Below are 24,626 nucleotides of genomic sequence, written 5' to 3' on the forward strand. Positions count from 1 at the left end.
TGTAAAGTTACAGCACTACAGCAACTAACCTAACATTCCCCTCATGGTGCTTTGATCACACTGAAATACTTCAAGCTTCAGACTTAAGCAACCAGATATTAGTCTAACATGTAGTGAATGAAAAAACATACATTTTTAAACTGTTATAAAAGCGCCACAGTGTTTAAACTGAGCTTATCACACTACATGATGCACCAGCCGTGTCTCAAAAGAAACTATTGACCTCATTTTGTTTTGTTTTTATTTTACACTATCGTTAATGTAGCAATGTAGTTATTTAACAGCAAAATCGCAGCTGGGTCATTAAACAGAAATGTCCACTTTTGAAATGGCAAGATGTCTTAAAATGTATTTCTTTTTCTAACATGTACACTTCGATCATGTTATTACATAACTCACTGGCTGTATGAACTCAAAATGACCATTTTAAATTAAATTTTAATGTCTACTTAAACTGACCCATTATTCTACCAGTGACTCTCCAGTGAAACAGTGGAAACAAACATTATAGTTATAATGAGCAAACGTTACATAATTCAGTTCCACATCACAGCCAGAAAAATACACTTTATCATTTTTTTTGGTTGTTATTGTTGCAGTGTTTTTATCATAACAGCATGTTAGGAAGCCGAATAGAACAGCAACGGATAAACGGCTTCTCATCAGGCAGCGGCGAGAGTCATGGCTGAACCAGTAAGTAAACATAATAAAACACATTTCCTGATTTCAGTGTTTAACAGTCAAATGTCTATATTTTATGATGTTTACTTACCAATTCAGCCGTGACTCACTTCAGCCGTATTACTTCCTGCTGAGATGATGTTTAACTGACGCCATTCTAATCAGCATTCTTGTGTGTTTTTATGGTAAAAAATGAACTCGTTGGCTGAGAAGTTGTATTGTGGCTCAATCACTAATCCAGTGGCACTGAGGAAATAATCCAATAAAGTTACATTTAAGTAGAAAAAAAAATATGCAGATTTTAGTTTTTCAGTTTATAGGATTTGTAGGCTTGGGAGAAACGGATCTTTATAAAGCTTTGAACGTGTTGAACTGATCACTTTAAGAAGGGGTTCACCGCTTCAACACTCTCAAAACAGATGTATATTTTCCATAGTTTCTTCAAATGTGTGTAAATGCATTGTGACAACCCAGAGCAAAAGCACATAAAACCCAACAATAGGGAAGTACACCTTTATATGTTTACATTTAAGGATAATCTGTAATACCCTGAAATAAATAAACCTACATTTGTATAGAATGGTGGTCTTCAACATACACAGATGAAACAAATAATGCTGGCTATCACATAACAGCGACACATGTCAAGGTCTGGGAAGTGTTAGACAGTAAGCTAACAGTTGATTCTCACAGCTGATGTGTTGGGAGAAATGGGCAGACATGAAGACCTGAGTGACTTTGACAGCAGCCAAATCATTATGGTCAGACGACTGGGTTGGAGCGTCTCCAAAACGGCAAGGCCTGTGGGGTGCTCCCGGTCAGCAGTGCTGAGCACCTACCAATAGTGGTCCAAGGAAGGACAAACAATGAATTGGTGACAGGATGTTGGGAGGTTATCAATGCGCGAAGACAACTCTATCTGGTCTGAACAGACAGAAGGGCTGCTGTGGCACAAGTCACAGACATTTTTAATGATGGTTATGGGAGGAATGTCTCCCAACACACAGTGTATCAGAGGGTGGTGCTGAGTAGCTGCAGACCGTCAGAGTGACTATTCTAACTCCTGTGGACCGTCGAAATTAAGGCATGTTACAAATACAATTACTGAGAGCACATGAACAGTAAGGCACAACACAAATACATTAAGGGAGAACAGAACTGGTAAATGTTTCTGCCTAAAACAGTAGTGTGGTGATAACAGTAGTATAGCTAGCAGGCTAACAGCTCCACACACTGCAGCACAGATTCAATTCCTTCTAACTGATGGTCCAATTATATAAGTTTAGCTGATAAAGACTCTTTATTTGTATTCATATTCCATTTGTTGTGATGTTGATGTCGTCTTGTTCTCATCTTTTATTTGCTTCACAAATGCCGTTGTGTCGTGACTCTCTGGGCCAGTTCATCCACCCAGGTTCCTGACTAACGTACTAGTGTATGGTGCCTGTTCAAAACAGAGATAGCTGATGTGTAACTGTTGAAATAATTTACATGAGATAGGCCTACTGTATGAAAAGCTTCTGTTTTATGTGGCTATGCAAACCAGGCCAAATAAAGATCTTTGGAATTACTTTAGATGTAGCATTACAGCAATAAACAATAACGGCAATAATCTAGGCTACTTAAAAGTTGATGCATAATGAACTAATTCATGCAGCAAGTTGAAACACCATGAACATTAAATATGTAAATTAATCACATAAATGATTCGTTTCCATGTCTGAATGGAGGAAAACAGTGTACAAGTGCAAAACACAGGAGAACTATGTTAAATAATTGTAATCCTCTTTTTCAGTTGCATGTAAAGTTACAGCACTACAGCAACTAACCTAACATTCCCCTCATGGTGCTTTGATCACACTGAAATACTTCAAGCTTCAGACTTAAGCAACCAGATATTAGTCTAACATGTAGTGAATGAAAAAACATACATTTTTAAACTGTTATAAAAGCGCCACAGTGTTTAAACTGAGCTTATCACACTACATGATGCACCACCCATGTCTCAAAAGAAACTGTTTACCTCATTTTGTTTTGTTTTTATTTTAAACTATCGTTAATGTAGCAATGTAGTTAGTTAACAGCAAAATTGCAGCTGGGTCATTAAACAGAAGTGTCCACTTTTGAAATGGCAAGATGTCTTAAAATGTATTTATTTTTCTAACATGTACACTTAGATCATGTTATTACATAACTCACTGGCTGTATGAACTCAATGAAAATTCAATGAATCTAAAATTATCTTGTCAAATGTGATACATTTTATTTAATATGATAAAACACACAGTAACACCAGGGACATACATAAGACTAAAAATTCTTAACTCTGATTAACAATGATAAAAGTGCTATTTCATGCAAAAGAATTCAATGAACAACTCTGAATAAAGTCTATGTATACATAGGAGTCATTGGTGTTACTGATCCTCACTGGTGTTACCCATAAGAAAGGTAACACCAGAGACATGTTCATCAAAAATGAATTTTACAAAATGGCCACTACAGGACATCAAACCACATATTGTCAGTGGGAAAACCCACTAAATGATGTCATTTGATCCATTTGTATCCTTTTTTTTTAAAATAATTCCCAAGAATGAAGTCGGTCGTAGTTGAGCTCAACTAAAAGCTTCATATGAAATCATGATATAAATGTGAACATTTCTGAGAACTGAAAAGAAACAGTGGTTTTACCATGTGCCTTTCTTTATAGATCTTCAGGAAATAGGTAAAAGGAAGTTAAGTGATGTAATCAGTGATTTTTATTTCAAAATAAAACATTTTTGTTATGCGGTAACACCACTGACACTGCAAATCCATTACTTTCATTATAGATTTTATAATATTTATTTGGCATTTATTAATGTTATTTATATCATATATTTAATAGTTGTGCATACTTTATTGCAATTTCAATGGTAGAAAAAAACCTGAACCGAACTATGGCACTCTATACACGGGGATGAGCACTTTTGTGGTGCATGGAGTTCTATATCATTGATTAAAAAAGTATTGGCAAATTGACGGCTCATCAAGGTGTAAATGTTTAAATAACACATTGTTTTGTTTCAAAATATGAATAAATTTAAAATATAAATGAAATGTAAAGTGTTTTTCAAGTCCTGTGATGGACTGGCGACCTGTCCACGGTGTTTTCTGCCTTCCGCCCAGTAACCGCTGGGATGGGCTCCAGCTCCCCCTGTGACCCAATAGGTATAGTGGATTAGAAAATTGCTTACTTTGCTCTGCTTATGCTTTAGCTCAGATATAGCTGCTTTTCTTGCATCTCGGGCAGGAAACCTTTCCTCAAAAGAAGGATAACTTCTTGTAAAACGTCTTTCAACGGTCAACCTTTTACGAGGCTGAAGGCAGCTTCTCTTCTCCCTGCAGTGGCGCTACGAACCATGATGACCAAGTACGCCCTGCCAGAATGTGCGCATTTAGCTTTTTGCCAACTACCTTATTGTTAGCAAAATGTTTCAGCATCTCCACCTAACATGGCTAATCTAGCATGATGGTTATAGTTATTTTCACCTATCCATCAATATATCACTCTATAGATGTTAGCGGACGTTATTTTACTCTGATAGCTGTGAAGAAATTTTTCCACAAAGCATGTATAACCTTTATTTAGTCTGGACTCCCACACTGTTGTGTATTTGGTGTTCACCACCCATTCTAGACACATCCTTGAATTCCAACTATGACAAAGATAAAATTGACACACCTTTCTGTGGTAAGCTGAAGTGATACAAACACCTGTATTTATGAGGTTAATAATTGGTCGTAAACCAACAGCAGAACTTGTTTTTCCCAGTGTTTATGCGCTTCCATTTCTTGTGAAAATGGCCTATTGTTTTCTGCGCTGCAGTCTGCATGCCAATCTTCAGGGTTAAAGGTTGGTGAATTAGCAGTTACACATTATACAACTACACAGTTGAAAACTGTTTATTGTTAAAACTGTGTTAGAAGAGCTTCATTTTACTGCAAAGGAGAATCATTTCATTTTTACCTAAAAATGTAATTCTGTTGTGGAGCCGAAACAGGGCAGTGAAAGAGAATGTTCCTGACCCCTGAAATAGAATGACTAAGTTGCTTCCACTGCCGCACAGTCATTCTCTCTTATGCATGTATTATGTGGGAGCAGCCCATTCCTGTCAGATCACAGAGGGTGGGATTTACTACATATATATAATAGTTCACACAGGACACTTTCAGCAGGGCTCTGCAAAAGGACAACAGATCTCATACTTGCTGCAGCAGGAAACTTGACATCCAGCCATGTATGTAGCCTTCTATTATACTATATTATACTGAGAGAATAGTCGTTCATATTTACATCTACTTTAAGTCAAATGTAAGGTTTAATATGCCTAATAGTTGTTTATGGGATTTCAATGTTTAGTCACGTTTTTCCAATTTGTTTTTTTTCATAAATCAAAAGTAGTTTAATGCGGTGTAGATTTTCTACAATTCACATTTTGATATTGATAACATTATATATGATATTGATGACCTCAGCAAATCCTAAAAACAAAGTATGATCTGAGAAGCTATTTCATGGAAAAAGAATTTTTCAGCCATAGTCCATCAGTAAATATGCACCCAAACTGTATTGACTGAAATTAGACAGGATTTTCCTTAAGAAAAGCAATGATTACAAGGCAAGAAAATTAAGGAGGCTTATACAGAAAGGGGGGGAGGACTGAAGTGAGTGTGAGCCAGGCATTATCTAGCCTGCTATCTCGCCACAGTTAGTTACTGTTTAGTTAGTTATCCTTTGGATAATGGGCCAAGTGTCTACATGTTGTAGTTATTGACATTCTCCACAGTAGTTTGGTAGTTACTCACAGGTGACTTTACTTCCATAAATCAGTATTTCACAAAGATTCAATGTCTGATGCCTGCAGAACGTAAAAAAATAGAATAATAAATGAGAAAAAAGCTGCCATGGGCTGGTTAATATTGTCTTGGCTACATGTGTAGACATTTGTATGACTGTATGTACGTGCAGAGCAGTGCACTGTATCACTTATTATCAGCCAAACAAGGTAGCTTATTAGCCAAATTACAGTGCCATAAAATGATCATACACCCTTCATTAAACAAGGGCTGCCACCTTTATGATTTTGTTAAGGTTAGATTTCAGCTGGCCAGACCAGCGGTGCGGGGCTAGTGGGTTGGAAAATGTAGGGTTGAGAGTTTAGGTAGTTTTTCATGCTTTTTTTGTTTTTTTATTTTTTTTGGACAGTGAAAAAATATACTGTTTGCTATTTTACATGCTTACTGTGTGTCCTAGTTGCACATTGGTCCCATTTGCACAACAGTGCTACTCTTTATGCTCACTATACAATCCCAATTCCAAAAAAGTGATAATAGGTAAAATGCAAATAAAACAGAAAGCAGTGATTAGTGAATCCACTTTGACCTGTATTCAAATGAAAGCAGTGCAAAGTCAAGATATTTACATCTTATTTAATTCCTTTTAATTTTTTTATTTTTTATTATTTTTTTTTTTGGTAATGTAAGCTCATTCTGAAACTGATGCCTGCAACATGTTACAAAAAAGGGCAATTTAAGATAGGGAACATTGTTAAACATTATAAAAGAGGTGGTGTAAACATGCTGGAGTATAAAAGGAACATACAAGAAATGCCCAGTGATTTATAAGCATGCATTGGTGGAGGCTTGCCACTTTGCCAAAAAATGCACCAGCAAATGGTCCAACTGTTTAAGAACAATGTTTCTCAATGAGCAATTGCAAGGATTTTAGATATTTCACCCTCTACAGTGCATCATGTCATCAAAAAATTCAGGGAATCTGGAAAAATCTCTGTGCATAAAAGTTAAGCCCCAAAACCAAAACTCAATGCCCCTGACCTTTGACCCCTCAAATGGCACTGCATTCTGTGATACCACCACATGAGCTCAGGAATACTTCGACAAACTGTTGTCAATAAACACTCTTTGCTGCTGTATCCACAAATGCAAGTTAAGACTGTGCTTTGCACATTGGAAGTCATATGTCAACAACTTCCAGAAACACTGCCGATTTCTTTGGGCTTCATCTGAAATGAACTGACTTTTGTTGTGTGTTTAGTGAATATTTGTCTCTACTCTCTGGCAGACAAGTGCTGTACACTGTGTTCCCTGTTGCTATGGTCATGCCACTGCTGATCTAAAACACATGCAGGCCAACAATAACTGACTATTCCTCTTATTCTAGTGATGCACAACTCCGCTTAATTTTAACTAAGTGTCAAAACTATTGACAAAGGGATAAAACAGAGATGAAACCATCTTAAAATTGGTTTAACCACTTTTTTGAGTAGCTAGAGATTTCTTTCTCAGTGGAGCACTTTACTCTGTTGTCAGTCAGCTAGTCAGGAGAAATGTCTCTGTGTCTTTGTCAGCAATTAAATTGATCAATGTTTATGAATTATTGAATAGAAAATGGTTGACCTATTTTTTTTTTATTTATAAATTTGATGTTTTAAATGTTTAAATTGTAAAGTATCATATTAATAAATTATAAAATATATCTAATAATCTTAATATTCAGTCCAAAATCTCTGAAAATGGATAGCATATTACCAGCATGATTAGATTCATTTCCAGTGAATTGATAAGGCCTAGGCCTACCTAATTATGTTATTAAATTTTCTCTAGCCTGTTGGTAAATAATATTCAGGAAAACCTTCAACATTCAATCAGATATCTAATTAGAATACTACATAACATAAAACGTTACTTAAACAACAACATGCCATATCTGCCTCAGGGGAGACTGGGGTAAAAGGAACTGAGTGATTCCCCTCTGTCTGCTCTTTAGCAGCTCAGACATGGTTATCACCCGCCGCATGTGGGTGAGCAACGGAAAAAACTTTACGACAAAGTGCACAGTTTGCCCTGTACTCATTACCAAGAACTGACCCACAGGTTTCCTGTCTCCCATTCTGATCTATACTTTGACAGCCTTTTGCATTTCACAAGACTTTTTTTAAAACTATGCAAAAAAAAAACCCCACAAGTCTCTGTAACCTAGAAAAATGATGACATTGACGTGCAGTTGCACTCAGCGGTAGTCTGTCTCTCACCTATTCTGCTGATTTTTAGCTACTCCGCTTGTTCATAGTGAAACTGGTTTCATCCACCATTATGTTATTCGCAGAGGTGGACAAAGTACACAAATCATGTAGTTAAAGTAGAGATACCCAAAGTAAAATATTACTCCATCAAAAGTAGAAGTCCTCCCTTTAGACCTCCACTTGAGTAAAAGTACAAAAGTATTTGCCTTCAAATGTACTTAAGTATTGAAAGTAAAAGTACTTTTTTTGTAACAAGATTCGCTTCATTAACTCATTTTAGGTGAAAATACTCCAGTGTCACTCTTGGTAAACCAATCTTTTAATAGAATGTCATTAACTAGTCTGACGTTGATGTCTATTAAATTGATCATAAGCACAAAACGCTGAAGGCAAACAATTTTCATTAGGAAGAACTGAGTGGCTCTGAAATAACTTTTTGTGAACAAGCAAAGTTTCAGTTTAAGATTTATCAGTTACAAGTTTAAGTTTAATAAAAACTTGCTTTAAACTCAGGTTCACCAATGAGTTTTCCTTTATTATATTGCATCTGTAGGTCTCTGTTCATAAACATAAACTAGCAAAAACAAATTTACTATAAAATGAAATAGTGTTTGTATAAATTCAGAGAAAAGACACGTCAGTCACAACTGCATATGTGTACATATTTCTATATTGTGGTCTATTTACACAAAGTTTGGTTAGTTCCATCATTTATGTTGGAAAAGACACTCCCAAAATTTTACGCTGCTGCACTGATGTTGAACCATATGCTTGCACTGGGTCGGTATGTCCAACAGGTCAAAACAAGCTCAAAACAAAATGCGTGCTGTTTGGTGTTCTTGCTTTGCTCTTCTTTCGTTTTGACGTTACATTTTTATGCAAACAAAAGCCAAAAGGAACGACAGATTTTGCATAATGTAGTGGAGTAAAAAGTAAGATACAGTAAAGTACAGATACACGAAAAAGCTACTTAAGCACAGTAACGAATTACATTTACTTAGTTACTGTCCACCACTGGTTATTTGCACCGCTGTAATGACCTAGTATATATATGAGACAATGTATAAAAAAATACAGGACTAATCGTGTCCCGTATTGAGTCAAAAAGAGACGCATCATTTTATTTTTCAATATAGGACAATCTCGTATTATAACGGATAGGTGTCAACTCTATAGATTATGCTCCTTGTGTGGTTAGTGCCAAACTAGTGGGGTTAGCTCAGCATTAGGCTGGATGTCAACTGTAATTTAAATAAAGACATATTAAGCTCATACGTTTTGTCACAGTTTTCAAACTTTTACCTAAAGCCTTGAACTCAAGGTTTGTCTTTCACTATTGAGGTCTAAGCCTTTTAGCCAGTTAAAGAGAGTCTGTTAGCCGCAGTAATGAGTGACGCTTTCATTCCCAAACTTGACATTTCAGCTACAATCTCAAAATATAATGAAAAATAAAAATAAGCAGGATTTAATGTGCATTCTTGCCCTGATTAAACCATGTGATGAAATGTGTAGCTGTTGCATGTTAATGATTATGGACCAAAACTTGGAGCATAAAAATTATGGAACTAAATTAGAGCACAGCACAGCCACATCCATTCAGAAATGACTGCCTCTCTGCCCCATAATCTACCACATGACTGGTGTAAATGACTTTTCAAAGCATGCACGAAAAGAAGGGCATCAGATTGGAGACTTTCAGTAGTACTAGCTGGTGAGTTAGCTACACTATATTGCCAAAAGTATTCCCTAGTCTGCCTTCACACGCATATGAACTTGGGTTACATCCCATTCTTAATCCATAGGGTTTAATATGATGTCGGCCCACCCTTTGCAGCTATAACAGCTTCAACTCTTCTGGGAAGGCTTTCCACAAGGTTTAGGAGTGTTGACCGTTCTTCCAGAAGCGCATTTGTGGGACACTGATGTTGGACGAGAAGGCCTGGCTCACAGTCTCCACTCTAATTAATCCCAAAGGTGTTCTGTCGGGTTGAAGTCAGGACTCAGTCAAGTTCTTCCACACCAAACTCGCTCATCCATGTCTTTATGGACCTTGCATTCAGAGCTCCTTTCACTGGAACTAAGGGGCCGAGCCCAACTCCTGAAAAACAACCCCACACCATAATCCCCCCTCTACCAGACTTTACACTTGGCACAATGCAGTCAGACAAGTACTGTTCTCCTGGCAACCGCCAAACCCAGACTCGTCCATCGGATTGCCAGACGGAGAAGTTTGATTCGTCACTCCAGAGAACACGTCTCCACTGCTCTAGAGTCCAGTGGCGGCACTTTACACCACTGCATTCCACGCTTTGCATTGCGCTTGGTGATGTAAGGCTTGGATGCAGCTGCTCAGCCATGGAAACCCATTCCATGAAGCTCTCTACGCTGTTCTTGAGCTAATCTGAAGGCCACATGAAGTTTGGAGGTCTGTAGCGACTGACTCTGCAGAAAGTTGGTGACCTCTGCGCACTATGCGCCTCAGCATCCGCTGACCCCGCTCTGTCATTTTACGTGGCCTACCACTTTGTGGCTGAGTTGCTGTCGTTCACAATCGCTTCCACTTTGTTATAATACCACTGACAGTTGACTGTGGAATATTTTGTAGCGAGGAAATTTCTCGACTGGACTTGTTGCACAGGTGGCATCCTATCACGGTACCACGCTGGAATTCACTGAGCTTCTGAGAGCGACCCATTCTTTCACAAATGTTTGTAGAAGCAGTCTGCAGGCCTAGGAGCTTGGTTTTATACACCTGTGGCCATGGAAGTGATTGGAACACCTGAATTCAATGATTTGGATGGGTGAGTGAATACTTTTGGCAATATAGTGTAGCTCTCTCAGTTAGCTACAGCATCTTGACAAGATGGAGTGGAGCTGAAAGAAAAAAAATAAAAATGGGAGTTACCTTAGTTTGCTAGCATTAGTTAGACTAGCCAGTGAACTGTGTGGATTTGCTGCAAGGTCGCGCTGATCAGTATGATTCGTTTTGGCGGCTTTTGCCACTTTGTGTTCTGAGTTTGTCAGCACACAGTAAAAAAATGTGTTATCAACCATTCAACTTTGTTTGCAACATAATGATGCACCATTAAAGGTGGAATGAAAAAATCTAATAAAAAAAAATAAAAAATCGAAGTTGAAAGTTTAAGCTTTGTGTTCACCAGAATGTAACTGCTGCACTATTTAAGGTGGGACAGGAAAATTCAGCTGTAGTACAATTTAGTACTACATGGGTACTCCCTGAGTTTTAATGTTAATGTTTAATGTTAACTTAATCTCTATTTTTTGTGGCTGTTCTTGTATCAAACTGTGCAGCACAATACCGTCAAATTAGACAATTTAGTGACTTTAAATGAAGTCAAATAAATTGGATTTGTTGATAGATAGATTTAGTAGAATTGTTTATTCGCTCTATGCTCAACTCAAAAGCACAATAGATCCAGCCCCATGCTTAACATTTGGCAAGGTGTACTTTTGTTGAAATGCTGCTCTCTTTTTGTCTAAACATATCTTTGGTGCTTGCAGTTTCATTTTTGTTGCACCAGTTCACAGCACTTGAATCCAAAATGCCATTGATTTATACTTCAGACGTTGACTTGAGACCACAGTTAAGGCTACCATCTGATGGTGTGGAGATTTTGCTTTGCGTTCCTGACCAATCCACAATTTTTTTTTTTAGAACACTTTCTTGGTCTTCCAGCTCTTGTCTTGATGTCAACAGTTCTCCTTAACTTCCATTTTTTAATGAATATTTAATTAATGGATACTGTCAATTACGAGAAGGAGGTTAATAAAATTGGTTCATAATGCGTAATCTGACTCAGATCAAGGCTTTAAAGTCAAACATGCTCAGAGATATTACAAAAGAAATAACGCTAGTGTATTGACTGAAAGGGTGCCCAAGCTTTTGCACGTTATTTAATTTTTTCCCCAAAATGTTCAATTCAGCAATTTTCTGGCAATTGTGCATTAAATTTTGCCTTTTAAGTCTAAGTCTGAATAGAAACAATGTTCTTAAATGTGTTCTTGAGAAAGGTCCTAAGAAAAAGTATATGTCAGATTCATGAACCAGAAAACTGTTTGCTCCTTTGTGCTCTTGAGTTTATGTAGACAGACAATTGAGAGCACTGCAGCATTACATTTGGTAAATGTCAGAACCTTTGTGAAAACTGCGTAAGTGGGTTTTAAGAAGAAATTTCTTCTTAAGAATGGTTGGTGAATGAGACCCATTGTGTTTACTATGATGTTGAGAGATAACTGTCAAAGTATGAAGTAAAACATTGGGAAAAAGACGATGTTCAAGCTCCATGGAACCACTTTGTCGCTCCAGGCTAATCCAAATGTCTCTCTTAACTTACTATTTCTGGACCTTTATAAATAAAATCTAATTAAATATGTCCATTCAGATACAAAATTGTGTCAATATAATAAAGTTCAGACTGTGTCTAGTTTTCGGATTCAGAAAAAGACGATTTTCTTTTTTAATTTATTTGAATTTTTGATTATTTCATATCTGTGTTGTTCTTTTTCGCCAGGAAAGGCAAGAATTTCAAAGATGACCTGGAATTCCTTTTACAAGGTGTATCAGAATTTGACATCCAGGGTGAGGCTGTGCCATCTGACATATTGGTGCATGGATCTTCAGCATTTCCTATTGGACTCACCCCAGATGGAAAGACATTCCTTGCTGGAGCTTACTTTGGACAGGGACGGGTGATTGTGACCAGCCATGAAAGTTACTTGGGCCGTGAATCACTGTCCACTTTCATGATCAATGCTGTGCAATGGCTTGATAAAAGTCATAATGGGGTTATCGGTGTCTTACCTGAACTGAAAGATGCATATATGCTGCTGAGCAAGTCTGGGCATCGATGTCAGTTCACTGAGTTTATGAAAGACCTAAGTGTCTTTGTCTGCACCTCATACAGTGATGCTCGGTCTAAAGACATCCAGGAATTCGTTGCTGGAGGTGGTGGTCTTCTGATTGGGGGACATGCTTGGTATTGGGCCCAAAGCAACCCTGGCCGCAATGTGATGACAGATTGCCCTGGAAATCGTATCCTCAGTAAGATGGGATTGTGCCTCTTAGATAAAACTGTAAATGCTGGGTTGTACAAGGCTCCACATGTTTTCCGAGATGACATAGAGTTTCTTTTACAAGGAGTATCTGAGTTTGACATCCAAGGTGAGGCTGTACCATCTGAAGTATTGGTGCATGGTCCTTTAGCATTTCCTGTTGGACTCACTCCGGATGGAAAGTCATTCCTGGCTGGAACATATTTTGGACAGGGACGAGTAATTGTGGCCAGCCATGAAGTCTATCTAGGCCGTGAATCTCTGTCCACTTTCATGATCAATGCTGTTCAGTGGCTTGATAAAAGGCGTACTGGGGTTATTGGAGTCTCACCTGATATTAAAGAGGCCTACTGTCTGCTGAGCAAGTCAGGACTAGAGTGCAGGTTGACTGGTTTAGAGAAGGGCCTGAGTGTCTTTGTCTGTACATCATACAGTGATGCTCAGTGTAAAGAGGTCCAGGAATTTGTTGCCAGCGGTGGCGGCCTCCTGATTGGTGGACATGCTTGGTGGTGGGCCCACTGCAACCCTGGTAGCAATGTGATGACAGATTGCCCTGGAAATCGCATTCTGGGCAAGATGGGATTGTATCTACTGGACACAACTGTGAAAGCTGGGTTGTACAAGGCCCCACAGCTTTTCAGCTATGCTCTAGAATTCCTTTTACAAGGAGTTTCTGAGTTTGACATTCAAGGCGAGGCTGTACCGTCTGAGATATTGGTGCATGGTCCTTCAGCATTTCCTATTGGACTCACTCCAGATGGAAAGGCATTCCTTGCTGGGGCTTACTTTGGACAGGGCCGTTTAATTGTGGCCAGCCATGAAGTCTATCTAGGCCGTGAATCACTGTCCACTTTCATGATCAATGCTGTCCTCTGGCTTCATAGAAAACCTAATGGGGTTATTGGAGTCTTACCTGAACTTAAGGAGGCCTACTGTCTGCTGAACAGTGTGGGACTACAGTGTGAGTTGACTGGGTTTAAGGAAGACCTAAGTGTCTTTGTCTGCACCTCCTACAGCGATGCTCAGCCTAAAGAGATCCAGGAATTTGTTGCTGGTGGTGGTGGCCTCCTGATTGGGGGACATGCTTGGTGGTGGGGCTCTTGTAATCCTGGCCGCAATGTTCTGACAGATTGCCCTGGAAATCATATCCTCAGCAAGATGGGATTGAGCCTCTCGGATAAAACTGTGAATGCTGGGAAGTACACAGCACCACAGGTGAAGCAACATGGCATTTCCTCTATACAGATTTATAATTTCCAGGATTTGCTTCAGCATTTTGCACAACATGTGCTTCAGGGTCAGCAGCTGGGAGATTATGAACAGCAATTTCTGAAGAAGCTTGGCAGTGATTGTGTCAGTTATCTCCGCATGCAGGCATTCGACTGTGACATGTATAAGTCAGTAGTTGCACTTCTCACAGACATAGTTAAGGCAGGCTTTCCACAGGTGTCTCCTACACGTCCTGTTATAAGTGCAAAGGATCACCTGCTCCTCCAGGTGGGGACAGAGTTATCCAGGCTCTGCAAAGACACCGATGAACTTCTGTCATACCTCATCATAGACACACCTAAACTACCAACTGTGTTCAATGCAAGAGTCTGGATCAGTGCTAACACAGCAGGTAAAGAACAATAACTAACTCGGTTATCATGCTTTTCCCTATAGATTTCCCTACAAATACAGATCGCACAGTTAATGAAATGGAAAAAATGAAAATATAAGCTCTCTGAACAAAAACAATTGTTGCATCATTTCTTCTTTAATATTTGGTTGAGCATGTCATTGCCTTAAAGACTGGGCCAGTCTATTCAGGTAAGAATTATTCCAGTTTCTTTCCTGTGTATATTAGCCCACTCTTACACTAACTTTGTGCTTCATATCTAAACAGAACACAACACTGACACTCGCACATTACAGAATGACAAATGTAGGTGTCTGTTTCTGATTAGTTCAGCAGACATGATGGCACACTGGGCCAGTTTGACTGACTAGCAAAATTATCAGTCCTCAATCCCAGTTCTCAATTTGGAGCAGCAGGTTCAGAAAAGCTGATACACACCCAGTTTGTGAAAGAGTGGGCTCGATAAGACTGGTGTAATCCTTCCCTGACCGGATTGGTGCTGTTATTACCCTTAGAACCCTAAACCTAAGTGGCAGTTTGCTAGGCTTCATAAGTCAGGAAAGGGTTAACTTACAAACATGATACATAGGTGTATCATATCTGTAAGTTAACCCTTTCCTGACTTGCAGGAGCACAAGATAGAACCATGCAAATTGCACCAAAGTGCATGCTTAAGATTTTAGGGGTTAAAGCATGTAGACATGTAACCGTGTATAAGTATGTAAAAGAAATGAAGCATGTGACTAGTTTAGTGTATTTGTTTAGTTATGTGTTTATTTATATGGAAGAAATACAAAATTTTTGATTAGACTAACTTATTGCAAGCGAGGAAAAACACTCATGCAAAGAAAATGATTCTTTGCACAAGCAAAACCACTCACATGCAGAACTACTTGCACAAGGTAAAGCACTCTCCTATTAAGCATCTGCTCGCAGGATGGTTGTCAGAGCTCTTGCTGCATGATAAACCCAGGAATACGACTTTGCACCAATCCAATGGCGTTAGCCAAAACTCTGCCTGTAATTGCTTAATTCTATTTTGTGAATGCATAATTGTAAATTGTTATGATATCACAGCAAGTTAAAGAAGGCCTGTGCAGCACGACAATGGCAGCATACTAAACACAATGTTGGCACATCACCACTATGAGCACATTTTTTTTCCAATCAAGATTAGCAAGTAGCAAGATTACGCACAAATTAATGAGAACACAAGTTGACATAAACCCAACAACCAGTGGCAACATGCATGAAGCATGCACCTGGTCTTGACAACCAAAATATTTACCCCACTGAAGACGACAAATTACAGTCGGCAGCTTAAGTGTGCATAAAAATGGATACAGATAACTGCTGACTAGGATTAATCAACTCGGGTGGTTGACATTTTGTATTTAGCAGGAGTGATTAATTGAGATTAGTGAACATTCACAAAGATAGAATACACCATTGTATTGGTGAACTCTGTAGGGCCTCTTCTAGGGTGAAAGTTGGATTCCTGGGGTTTTTCATGCAGTGTGCAAGTAGAGTGTACACGTGACTGCTTTATTTCATGCAAGTAGTTCTCTCAGTGAAGAATCATTTTCCTCGTGTGCGAGAGTGGTTCTTTCGCTCCCAAATTTGTTATCCTCACTCACAAATTTTGAATTGGATTTGATACGATATATAACTAATTAATCGTTTCTAGTGCAGTAATGCACACAGACCTGCTAACGTTATCATTAGAGTAGAAATAATTTGAATAGCAATACAAAGTTCTTGTAATCAAACTACCTACATAATGGTGCTTGGACTGCCATGTAAGATTTGTTCATGTGTCGTTCCTTTATTTTTCCACGTGGAGTGAAATAGCCTTTTTGAGGGCATCTTATGGCATTGTTGATCTCGATGAAAGTATGATACAGAAGATAAGACAGGTGTTTAATGGCTGGAAAAACACTGTGCACAAGGAGGTATAATCCTTGTAGTTTTATTCGACACTCCAGGCTGAGGTTTGGGTGAGCTTTGGCTGTAATGGCATCTAATAAAATAAACATTAGCTGAGCATCTTTCAATTACCAAATGTTTAATATTTTCAGTCAGCTTGCTTTCTTGTTGCCCTGTGATGGACTGGCGACCTGTCCAGGTTGTTTCCTGCCCTAAACCTGATGACTGCTGGGATAGGCTCCAGCACCCCCTGTGACACAGAAGGATGAGCAGCTTAGACAGTGTGTGTGTGCTTTCTCGTTTCAGATGATGAAGAATGGATAGGTACAGGTCTGTATCTTTCTCCTGGAATGAAGACCAACATTACAGTGCCTGGGACAATCACAGGAAAGGGTTGGCAGGTATCACTTCATTATTCTACCCCTTTTTAATTTTAATGTGAGATTTAAGGGATGATATTAAGACAAAGAATGTCATTTCCCCCCTGGATCATTGTTTTATAAATATTGCTGTATTATAGCTATTCCTTTTTTCCCCTTTCTCTTTTGTTCTTCTTGGTTTTGTGTGTGTGGCCCACAGCAGCAGTTACTCCTAGGTTAAATAGGAGACTAACCTGGTATCAATATGTCTGGTTTGCAATGAAATGTCACAAACCTGTGGCAACCAAACTATTTTAATCTTGTATTGTGGGTTTTTTGATGTTTGTAATTAAACACCTCATACTTGCAGGTGCAGATTGGCTGTCAAACAGATGACATAAGCAGGGCAGATGAACTGAAACGAGCTCCGGTGGTGTTTGTACGTTTCCCTTTGGAAAAAGAGAATCTGCAAGTCTGGAATCTGTGGGGAGGACTCATATACCTGATCGCACCTCCTAGAACTACAGTACCTGAGATGGAGGTCGTCATACAGACAGCTGTAAAAGCACCGTACTACAAGTCTGGTACATTTATTTAATACTTACTCATTCTTAGTAAGCCAAAGTGAGCTACTGCAGTACATGATAAAAGTAAAAACTATGAATATTAACCATTCTCTCAGGAGAGACCAGCGTATCTGACTGGGTCGCTGAGATCCGTAAAGCACCAGCACCTTGGGCAGAGCTGGAGTTTGAGAATCTCATCATCACCTTGCCATCAGATGTGATACGACACCTGGACCGTCCAGACGAAGTGGCCGCTCTCTGGGATTCCATTATGAGGAGTGTAGCTGACTTGGCCGCTAAGCCTGCAAAGTTTACCCGCAAGGAACGCTTCGTCGCTGATGTTCAGATCTCAGCTGGTCTGTATTGTGTAAAAGTGTTTTATCAGAACTTAAATAAAAGAACCAGCATTACTCCATTAATGTTCCCACCACCATTAGTGATTACATGATTTACAGGCATTTACCATAATGAACTAATCAGATTACTTAAAGATGATGGTCTTGTTTTCACAGGCTTTATGCATGCAGGTTACCCCATTATGATGCACTCTAGGTCTGCCTCTGACTTGGTGAAACCATATGCTGCTGGTAAAAGTGATTTTTGGGGCCCAGTCCATGAATTGGGCCATAACCAGCAACGCTCAGTCTGGGAGTTCCCACCACACACTACTGAATGTACCTGTAACCTGTGGTCTGTATATGTACATGAGGTGGTGCTGGGTGTGAACAGGGCAAACGCTCATGGGGCAATGACAGCAGACGAACGACGGAGCCGAATTAAGAGATACATCGAAGGAGGTCGACATCTGGAGGACTGGAATGTTTGGACAGCACTGGAGACTTACATGCAGGTCAGGGATGCAGGGATGTCTTAAACCTACATTACTGCAGCCTAATGTAAATCAAAGGTAGTCAGCGTTGCCTGCCTAAATAAAGTCATCAATATGATTGAGATTACTGACCGTTCTGGTATATATCATGGTATAATGTATTATTACATTCTGGATGCTTGGTAAACCTTTTATTGTAGATTAACAATGACTTATTTTGGATTTGTCTTCACTTTTAATAAGAACCATATTTAAAAATCAAAGTAAATCTAAAATATTTTTTATTGGGTGAAATAGTAAAAACAGAAATGAACAATATACAAACAGATGTCATTATTGCTTTCCAGCCCTAACAAGATAAAGATGTGTATGTAAACTGCTAGCGGCTTTTCTGAGCTCAGCAAAAACGGTGCTGAATGTTGTTTTACATCCAAAAGTTATTTGTCTCATATGGCTATGTTCAGACTGCCAACCCAAATCCAAATTTTTGTCATATCCAGATTGTCTTTTCATAGTCTGGACAGCAAAAAAAAAAAACAAATAAGATTTTTGCAAATTGGATCCAAATCACATTTGTAGGTGGTTTGAAATGCAATTCTGATCAAATTTTTACTTATGTGTCTCAGCCTGGAGGCTCAAATCAGATTTCAAAGTGTCTTTTGTGCGACTGCAAATGCGACAAACAACGACGATGTCAAATTCAGGGTGATGAAGTGCTGGAATTCAAGAAGCCAGATCGTTTTTAAGAGTTTGGAGGGCAAGATGATACATCTCCATCTCTTATGCATAAGCATTTGAAATCTGTGTCACCAGCATAACTACATAATTACTGATGCCTACATTAGGCCTCTCAGAGTTTGAAAGCCGAACGGTACCGAAAAGCAAGACATTATGCTGATGATACTGTAGCTCAGCATAGATGTGTGTATATAGTCTATTCATGCAATTTTACTAAATCTTTTTTTTAAACAAGTTTACGTAGATTATCAACATAATTTGAAGCAAATTCTGGCATGTATTCATGGAAAGACTTTTGGTGACTACTGACTTCCAGTGTTTGTTAGCACCACTGTTAACACCAGTTCTAAACTAAAGAAAATTTAAAATAAAACAAAATTTGGATGCCAAAACATAGATGAGTGTCTGCATAAGGGCTAAGTGGGAATTAGCATTTTCGCCAAAAATATTCCTTTAATTTAACGTTTTTAAATGTGAGATTTTAGCTTGTCACACTGCTTCTGTCAGTAAGCCGTGACATGTTGATACAGCCCACAACCCCGTTTCCAAAAATGTTGGGACACTGTGCAAAATGTAAATAAAAACAAAATTCAATCACGTGCAAATCATTTAAACCCTACATTTCATTGGAAATAGTACAAAGACAACAAATCAAATGTTGCAACTGAGAAATTTTATTATTTTTTGAAAAATATATGCCCATTTTGAATTTGATGCCAACAACACATTCCACAAAAGTTGGAATGTAGTCTTTCACAGAGTGGTGAACCCCTCTCCATCTTTACTTCTGAAAGACTCAGCCTCTCTGAGATGCTCTTTTTATGCCCAATCATGTTAACGACCTGTTGCCAATCAACCACCAGGTGTTTTTTTAGCATTACACAACTTTACCAGCCTTTTGTTGCCCCCATCCCAACTTTTTGGAACGTGTTTCTGGCATCAAATTCAAAATGGGCAAATATTTTTCAAAGACCAATACAATTTCTCAGTTTCAACATCTGATATGTTGTCTTTAAAGCATTTTCAATTAAATTTAGGGTTTAAATGATCTGTACATCATTGCATTTTGTTTTTATTTACATTTTTCACAGTGCCCCAAATTTTGGAAATGGGGTTGTACTCAAATGTGCATGAGTGAGCACTGAAGAGGAGCCTTTGCATACCAGCGCTTGCTAGCCTCTCCTACCTCGACTGCAGCCTTTTCTTTGAGACATGTCTCATTTTGACAAGAGCACCATTGTCAATACTTTGAGCTCCTCCTACTCTGGGTGTTGGATTGTGGAGAAAAGTCTCAGTTTGTTCCTGGTGTAATGAGTCTCCATTCCCACCAACTTTTAGCCAGAATTCCCTCATGGTTCTGGTTCCCCAAATGTAGATTGTTGTTATGCGATCATATCCGGAACAGCAAGACTAGAAGTTGTGTGACTTGACTATATCTCTGACGCAGATACATCACTGCATGCTTCCTTTCATTTTAGATTCATTTTGGAGTGATTTCATGCTTAATATTTTAATTTACACAAGTACAGTCAGTAATATTCCTTTAACCAAAAGGTATTTTTAACACTGTACTTGGCTTGTAAAGCACCACAGACCATGAAAACCTTGTTATTTGAAACCAAAAAAAGTTGAATTCACACTGAAAATAGAAAACAAGTTTTTGATGTCTACAAAGCACTCATGTGAAACATATTCCATTCTATCAGCACTTCTTCGTCATCGCCTGTAAGTTGTATCCTTGATTTTTCTTTTAAAGCTGCAAGAAAAGTTTGGCTGGGATGCCTTCAAGAAAGTCTTTGCAGCTTACCATGACATGAAGAACATACCAAGAGACAACAGTGGCAAGATGAACCTGTACGCTGAGACCTTCTCCAAGGCCGTAAGGAGGAATCTGGTCTCCTTCTTCAAAGCCTGGGGCTGGCCCATCCAGCGCAGCACTGAAGAGAAGCTGTCCAGCCTGCCTGAATGGCGTGACCATCCTCTCGTCCAGTATGAATAGCTGAAATGTCAATGTTTCATGGAGAATAGTGTCTGTCTCAGGATATAAACATTTCATGGTTCAGATAGTCCTCAGAAATCATTTAAAGAGTATACGTGTATTTTAAAATGATTTTTCTCAGTTTATTTCTCTAAAATGTTTTCACATAGATACGTTTATGAATGGCATTTGCTTTTGGCAGGAGTCAAAATCAGTCTTTTCGGATCATGTTTACGTTACTGGTGGTTTAATAGTTGACCTGTGACTGATTCTAAATGCAGTTCCCTTTAGGAAGCAAAGTCATCAGGTTTTAATCCTAATGGTTCTTTGTTCAGCAGGGCCTTTTCCCTGCAGGTTTTAGGGTCCTCTGTGAAATTACACCAGGGTTTTCCTTGTAAACTCAGACTAAACACGAGGAATTGAGAATATTAAAATAGCACATTATCTAATATAATCTTTCTGTCTTTAACATGTTCATTACTGTAATAAAATCATCATCATCATTTGCCACTATCAGAAAGAATCAGTTTAATGCTAAAAAGCAATATGATGCACCAGAGTCACATTTACTTATAGAATACATGTTTAAAATGATTCTTTTTTACTTTGTTTGCCTGTAAATTATGCATCTTAATCATTTTGCTTTCACCACTGTGCCTTACAACATGCTCAGTATGTGCAAATATATAACAATCTGCACATTTGGATTGGATTATTGGTTAAATATAAGACAATGACACTGTAATGCACAAGTCGTTTTCTTGTACTACAAGTTCCTTAATGAAATTAACGAAAAATAAAAGCAACAGCAAAAAAAAAAACCCACCTTTTTCATGACTTCAATTTTATGTAGTTTCTTTTTGAATTGAGCATTAACACCATGCACTGAAAGTAAACTGATTAGACCATAAACACGCACCTTCCATATATGTTTTCCAAGACTCGCTGTGTAGTTTTACCACCTTATAAAAACAGCCATACCACATTTTAATGAATTTCTGTCTTGCACTGTAGTTGCAATTATATGGTGGTTTACATATGTATATGAACACAAGATTGTCCATGTTCAAAAGATTGTGCCACATTGTGATCTGGTATATCATATTTCTGGTGTGTCCAGTTTAAGAAGTAATGTTATAATATGTTACTGGCATTTACTGTACAAATCCAATTCCAATAATGTTTCAATAATGCCAATAAAAACACAAAGCAGTGATTAATAAATTCTGTTTGACCTGTTTTAAAGTGAAAATGGTACAAAACCACAAAATTTTATGTTTTGCCTTATAAACTTCATTGGGCCTCATTCACCAAATATGTCCCTTTTTTCTTAGATTTTCATTTACATTTATGGCATTTAGCAGACGCTCTTATCCAGAGCGACTTACTTTTTGTTCATTTTACACAGGTAGGCGAAGGTAGTGTTAGGAGTCTTGCCCAAGGACTTGACAGTATAGTGTAGTGTGCTTGACCAGATGGGGGATTGAACCCCAGTCTACAGTGTACAAGGCAGTGTACAGTATAGAAGGCAGAAGTGTTACCCACTGCACTATACCAACCACTATTTATTCATGAGAAAGATTCTAAGAAAAAGTCTACGTCAGATTCCTGATGCTTTTAGAACTGTTCGTACCTTTGTGCCCTTGAGTGTGGGTAGATTCTGTTCTTATTTAATGCCAAAACCTAAATAAGAAAACACTGGTGAACATCAGAATCTTCTTGATTGTGCAGGTGGGTTTTAAGAAGAAATTTCTTTTTAAAAATGGTGGGTGAATGAAGCCCATTGTTTTTTTGTAAATATATGCTTATTTCAAACTTGATGCCTGCAATACATTCCAAAAAACAGGAGCATGTTCACCGCTATGTTACATCACCTTCTTTGTAACAGCACTTAATAAACATTCGGAGAAAGAGGATACAAAGTTTAAAGGCAGCATATCGCTGCTGTCGGAACAAAACCTCGTATCTTAATTTTTCAGGTTTTGAGGTTTCATAGCTGTTGGCCTTTACATTGTGCATAAATTTCATGATGAATTGGACCAAAAGAAACGGCCCAAAATGACTTGGAAAAATGTCTGGTTCCATTGACTTACATTAAAAGTAGAGTATGTTTTTTCCTTCTCCTGTAAAGTTACCATTTTTGAGATACAAGGTTCTGGTCCAACATCAGCGATATGTTGCTTCAGCATTAATGATACTTTCACAGATGTGCAGGTTATCCAGCAATTACCCACCTCCATACCATGACAGAGCCTGGCTTTTGACCTTCATGCTAGTAACGATCAGGATGGTCCTTTTCTTTGGCCCAGAGAACATTAATTCCATAAACATCAGGAAGGTTGACTTGTCAGACCACAATACAGTTTTCCACTGTGCAGCAGTCCATTTTACACAAACTCCAGCTCAGAAAAGTCGGCAGCATTTCTGGGCATTGTTGACATACGACTTTCAATGCTCATAGTCCAGTCTTAAATTACGTTTGTGCATGCAGTGACAAATGGTGTTTATTGACAATGGTTTGTCAAAGCATTCCTGAGCCTATGTGATGTAGGGATTGGGTCATAATTCCACCTTAGAAAGTCAGAGGTTTTCAACAGCTCCAACTTCTCTGAGCTGCAGTTCAGTGAGAGCACTTCATCATTGCAGCACACATAGAACAAGAAGTAATAGTGTTTTTTCCAGCTTTTCATGCAGCCTCTTGATATTTGTGTATAAGATGCTATTTACAGAGGTGGAACAAATTATATTTACTCTTGTTTCTGTACTTGAGCACATTTTTACTTGTAATGGTATTTTGGAGTGTATTTAAGTCTTAAAACTTTTACTTGAGTTCAATGAAATACTTTACTGGAATAATTTATCATCTCTATTTTAATTTTTAATAGTGTTACAAACCAAAAATAACATATGAGCATAACAACTCAAACCAATTAGAAAAAATATCCCAGTCAAATGTCAAATATTCAGTTCTGAAAACGAATCAAAACAAAGCATCTGATCTGATGTAGAAAATAGAAAAAGCAGATTTTTTTGTACAGCTAAGCTACCATGTACATCACTTACCATATAGATGCTCTTTGTGGTTCTATGGTTACAGACTGTAGTCCATCTGTTTTTCTGCATACTGTGTAAGCCCCCTTTCACCCTGTTCTTTAATGGTCATGACCCCCACAGGACCACCACAGAGCAGTAAAGTCAGAGACAGCTACTGTCTCTAACTTTACATCTACAAGGTGGATCAACAAGGTATGAGTGTCTAATAGAGTGGACAGTGAGTGGACACAGTGTTTAAAAACTCCATCAGCACTGCTGTATCTGATCCACTTGTACCAGCACAACACACACTAACACACCACCACCATGTCAGTGTCATTGCAGTGCTGAGAGTGATCCACCACCCAAAGAGATGGTGGTGGGCTTCCACAGACACAGTCATCTCCCTCCACCAGTGAACATCCAGGGAAGGGACATTGAGAGAATGGACTCTTATAAGTACCTGGGTTTTCACCTTAACAATAGACTGGACTGGTCAGAAAACACTAGTGCACTTTATAGGAAAGGCCAGAGCAGACTCTACCTGCTCAGAAGACGGTCGTTTGGAGTGCAGGGGGCACTCCTGAGGACCTTATTCGACACCATTGTGGCATCAGCCATCTTTTATGAAGTGGTCTGCTGGGGCAGCAGAATCTCAACCGCAGACAGGAAGAGACTTGACAGACTCATTAAGAGGGCCAGCTCTGTCCTGGGAAGCCCCACAAGTATTGAGA

The 24,626-nt window shown here is 38.6% G+C and overlaps 1 protein-coding gene across 1 annotated transcript; it reads left to right on the top strand.

The window, feature by feature from the left end:
* The first annotated feature begins 4,857 nt into the window (after window positions 1-4,857).
* LOC118803196 (TRPM8 channel-associated factor homolog) lies at window positions 4,858-21,607 on the top strand. Its single transcript, XM_036563727.1, has 7 exons — window positions 4,858-4,964; window positions 12,302-14,463; window positions 16,696-16,790; window positions 17,119-17,332; window positions 17,431-17,670; window positions 17,827-18,164; window positions 20,638-21,607. Coding segments are annotated over exons 1-7 (3,294 nt in total). The 5' UTR covers window positions 4,858-4,962; the 3' UTR covers window positions 20,881-21,607.
* Window positions 21,608-24,626: the final 3,019 nt, after the last annotated feature.

The sequence above is a fragment of the Colossoma macropomum genome, unplaced genomic scaffold (assembly GCF_904425465.1).
Source record: "Colossoma macropomum unplaced genomic scaffold, Colossoma_macropomum, whole genome shotgun sequence".
In the NCBI taxonomy this organism is placed as follows: Eukaryota; Metazoa; Chordata; class Actinopteri; order Characiformes; family Serrasalmidae; genus Colossoma; species Colossoma macropomum.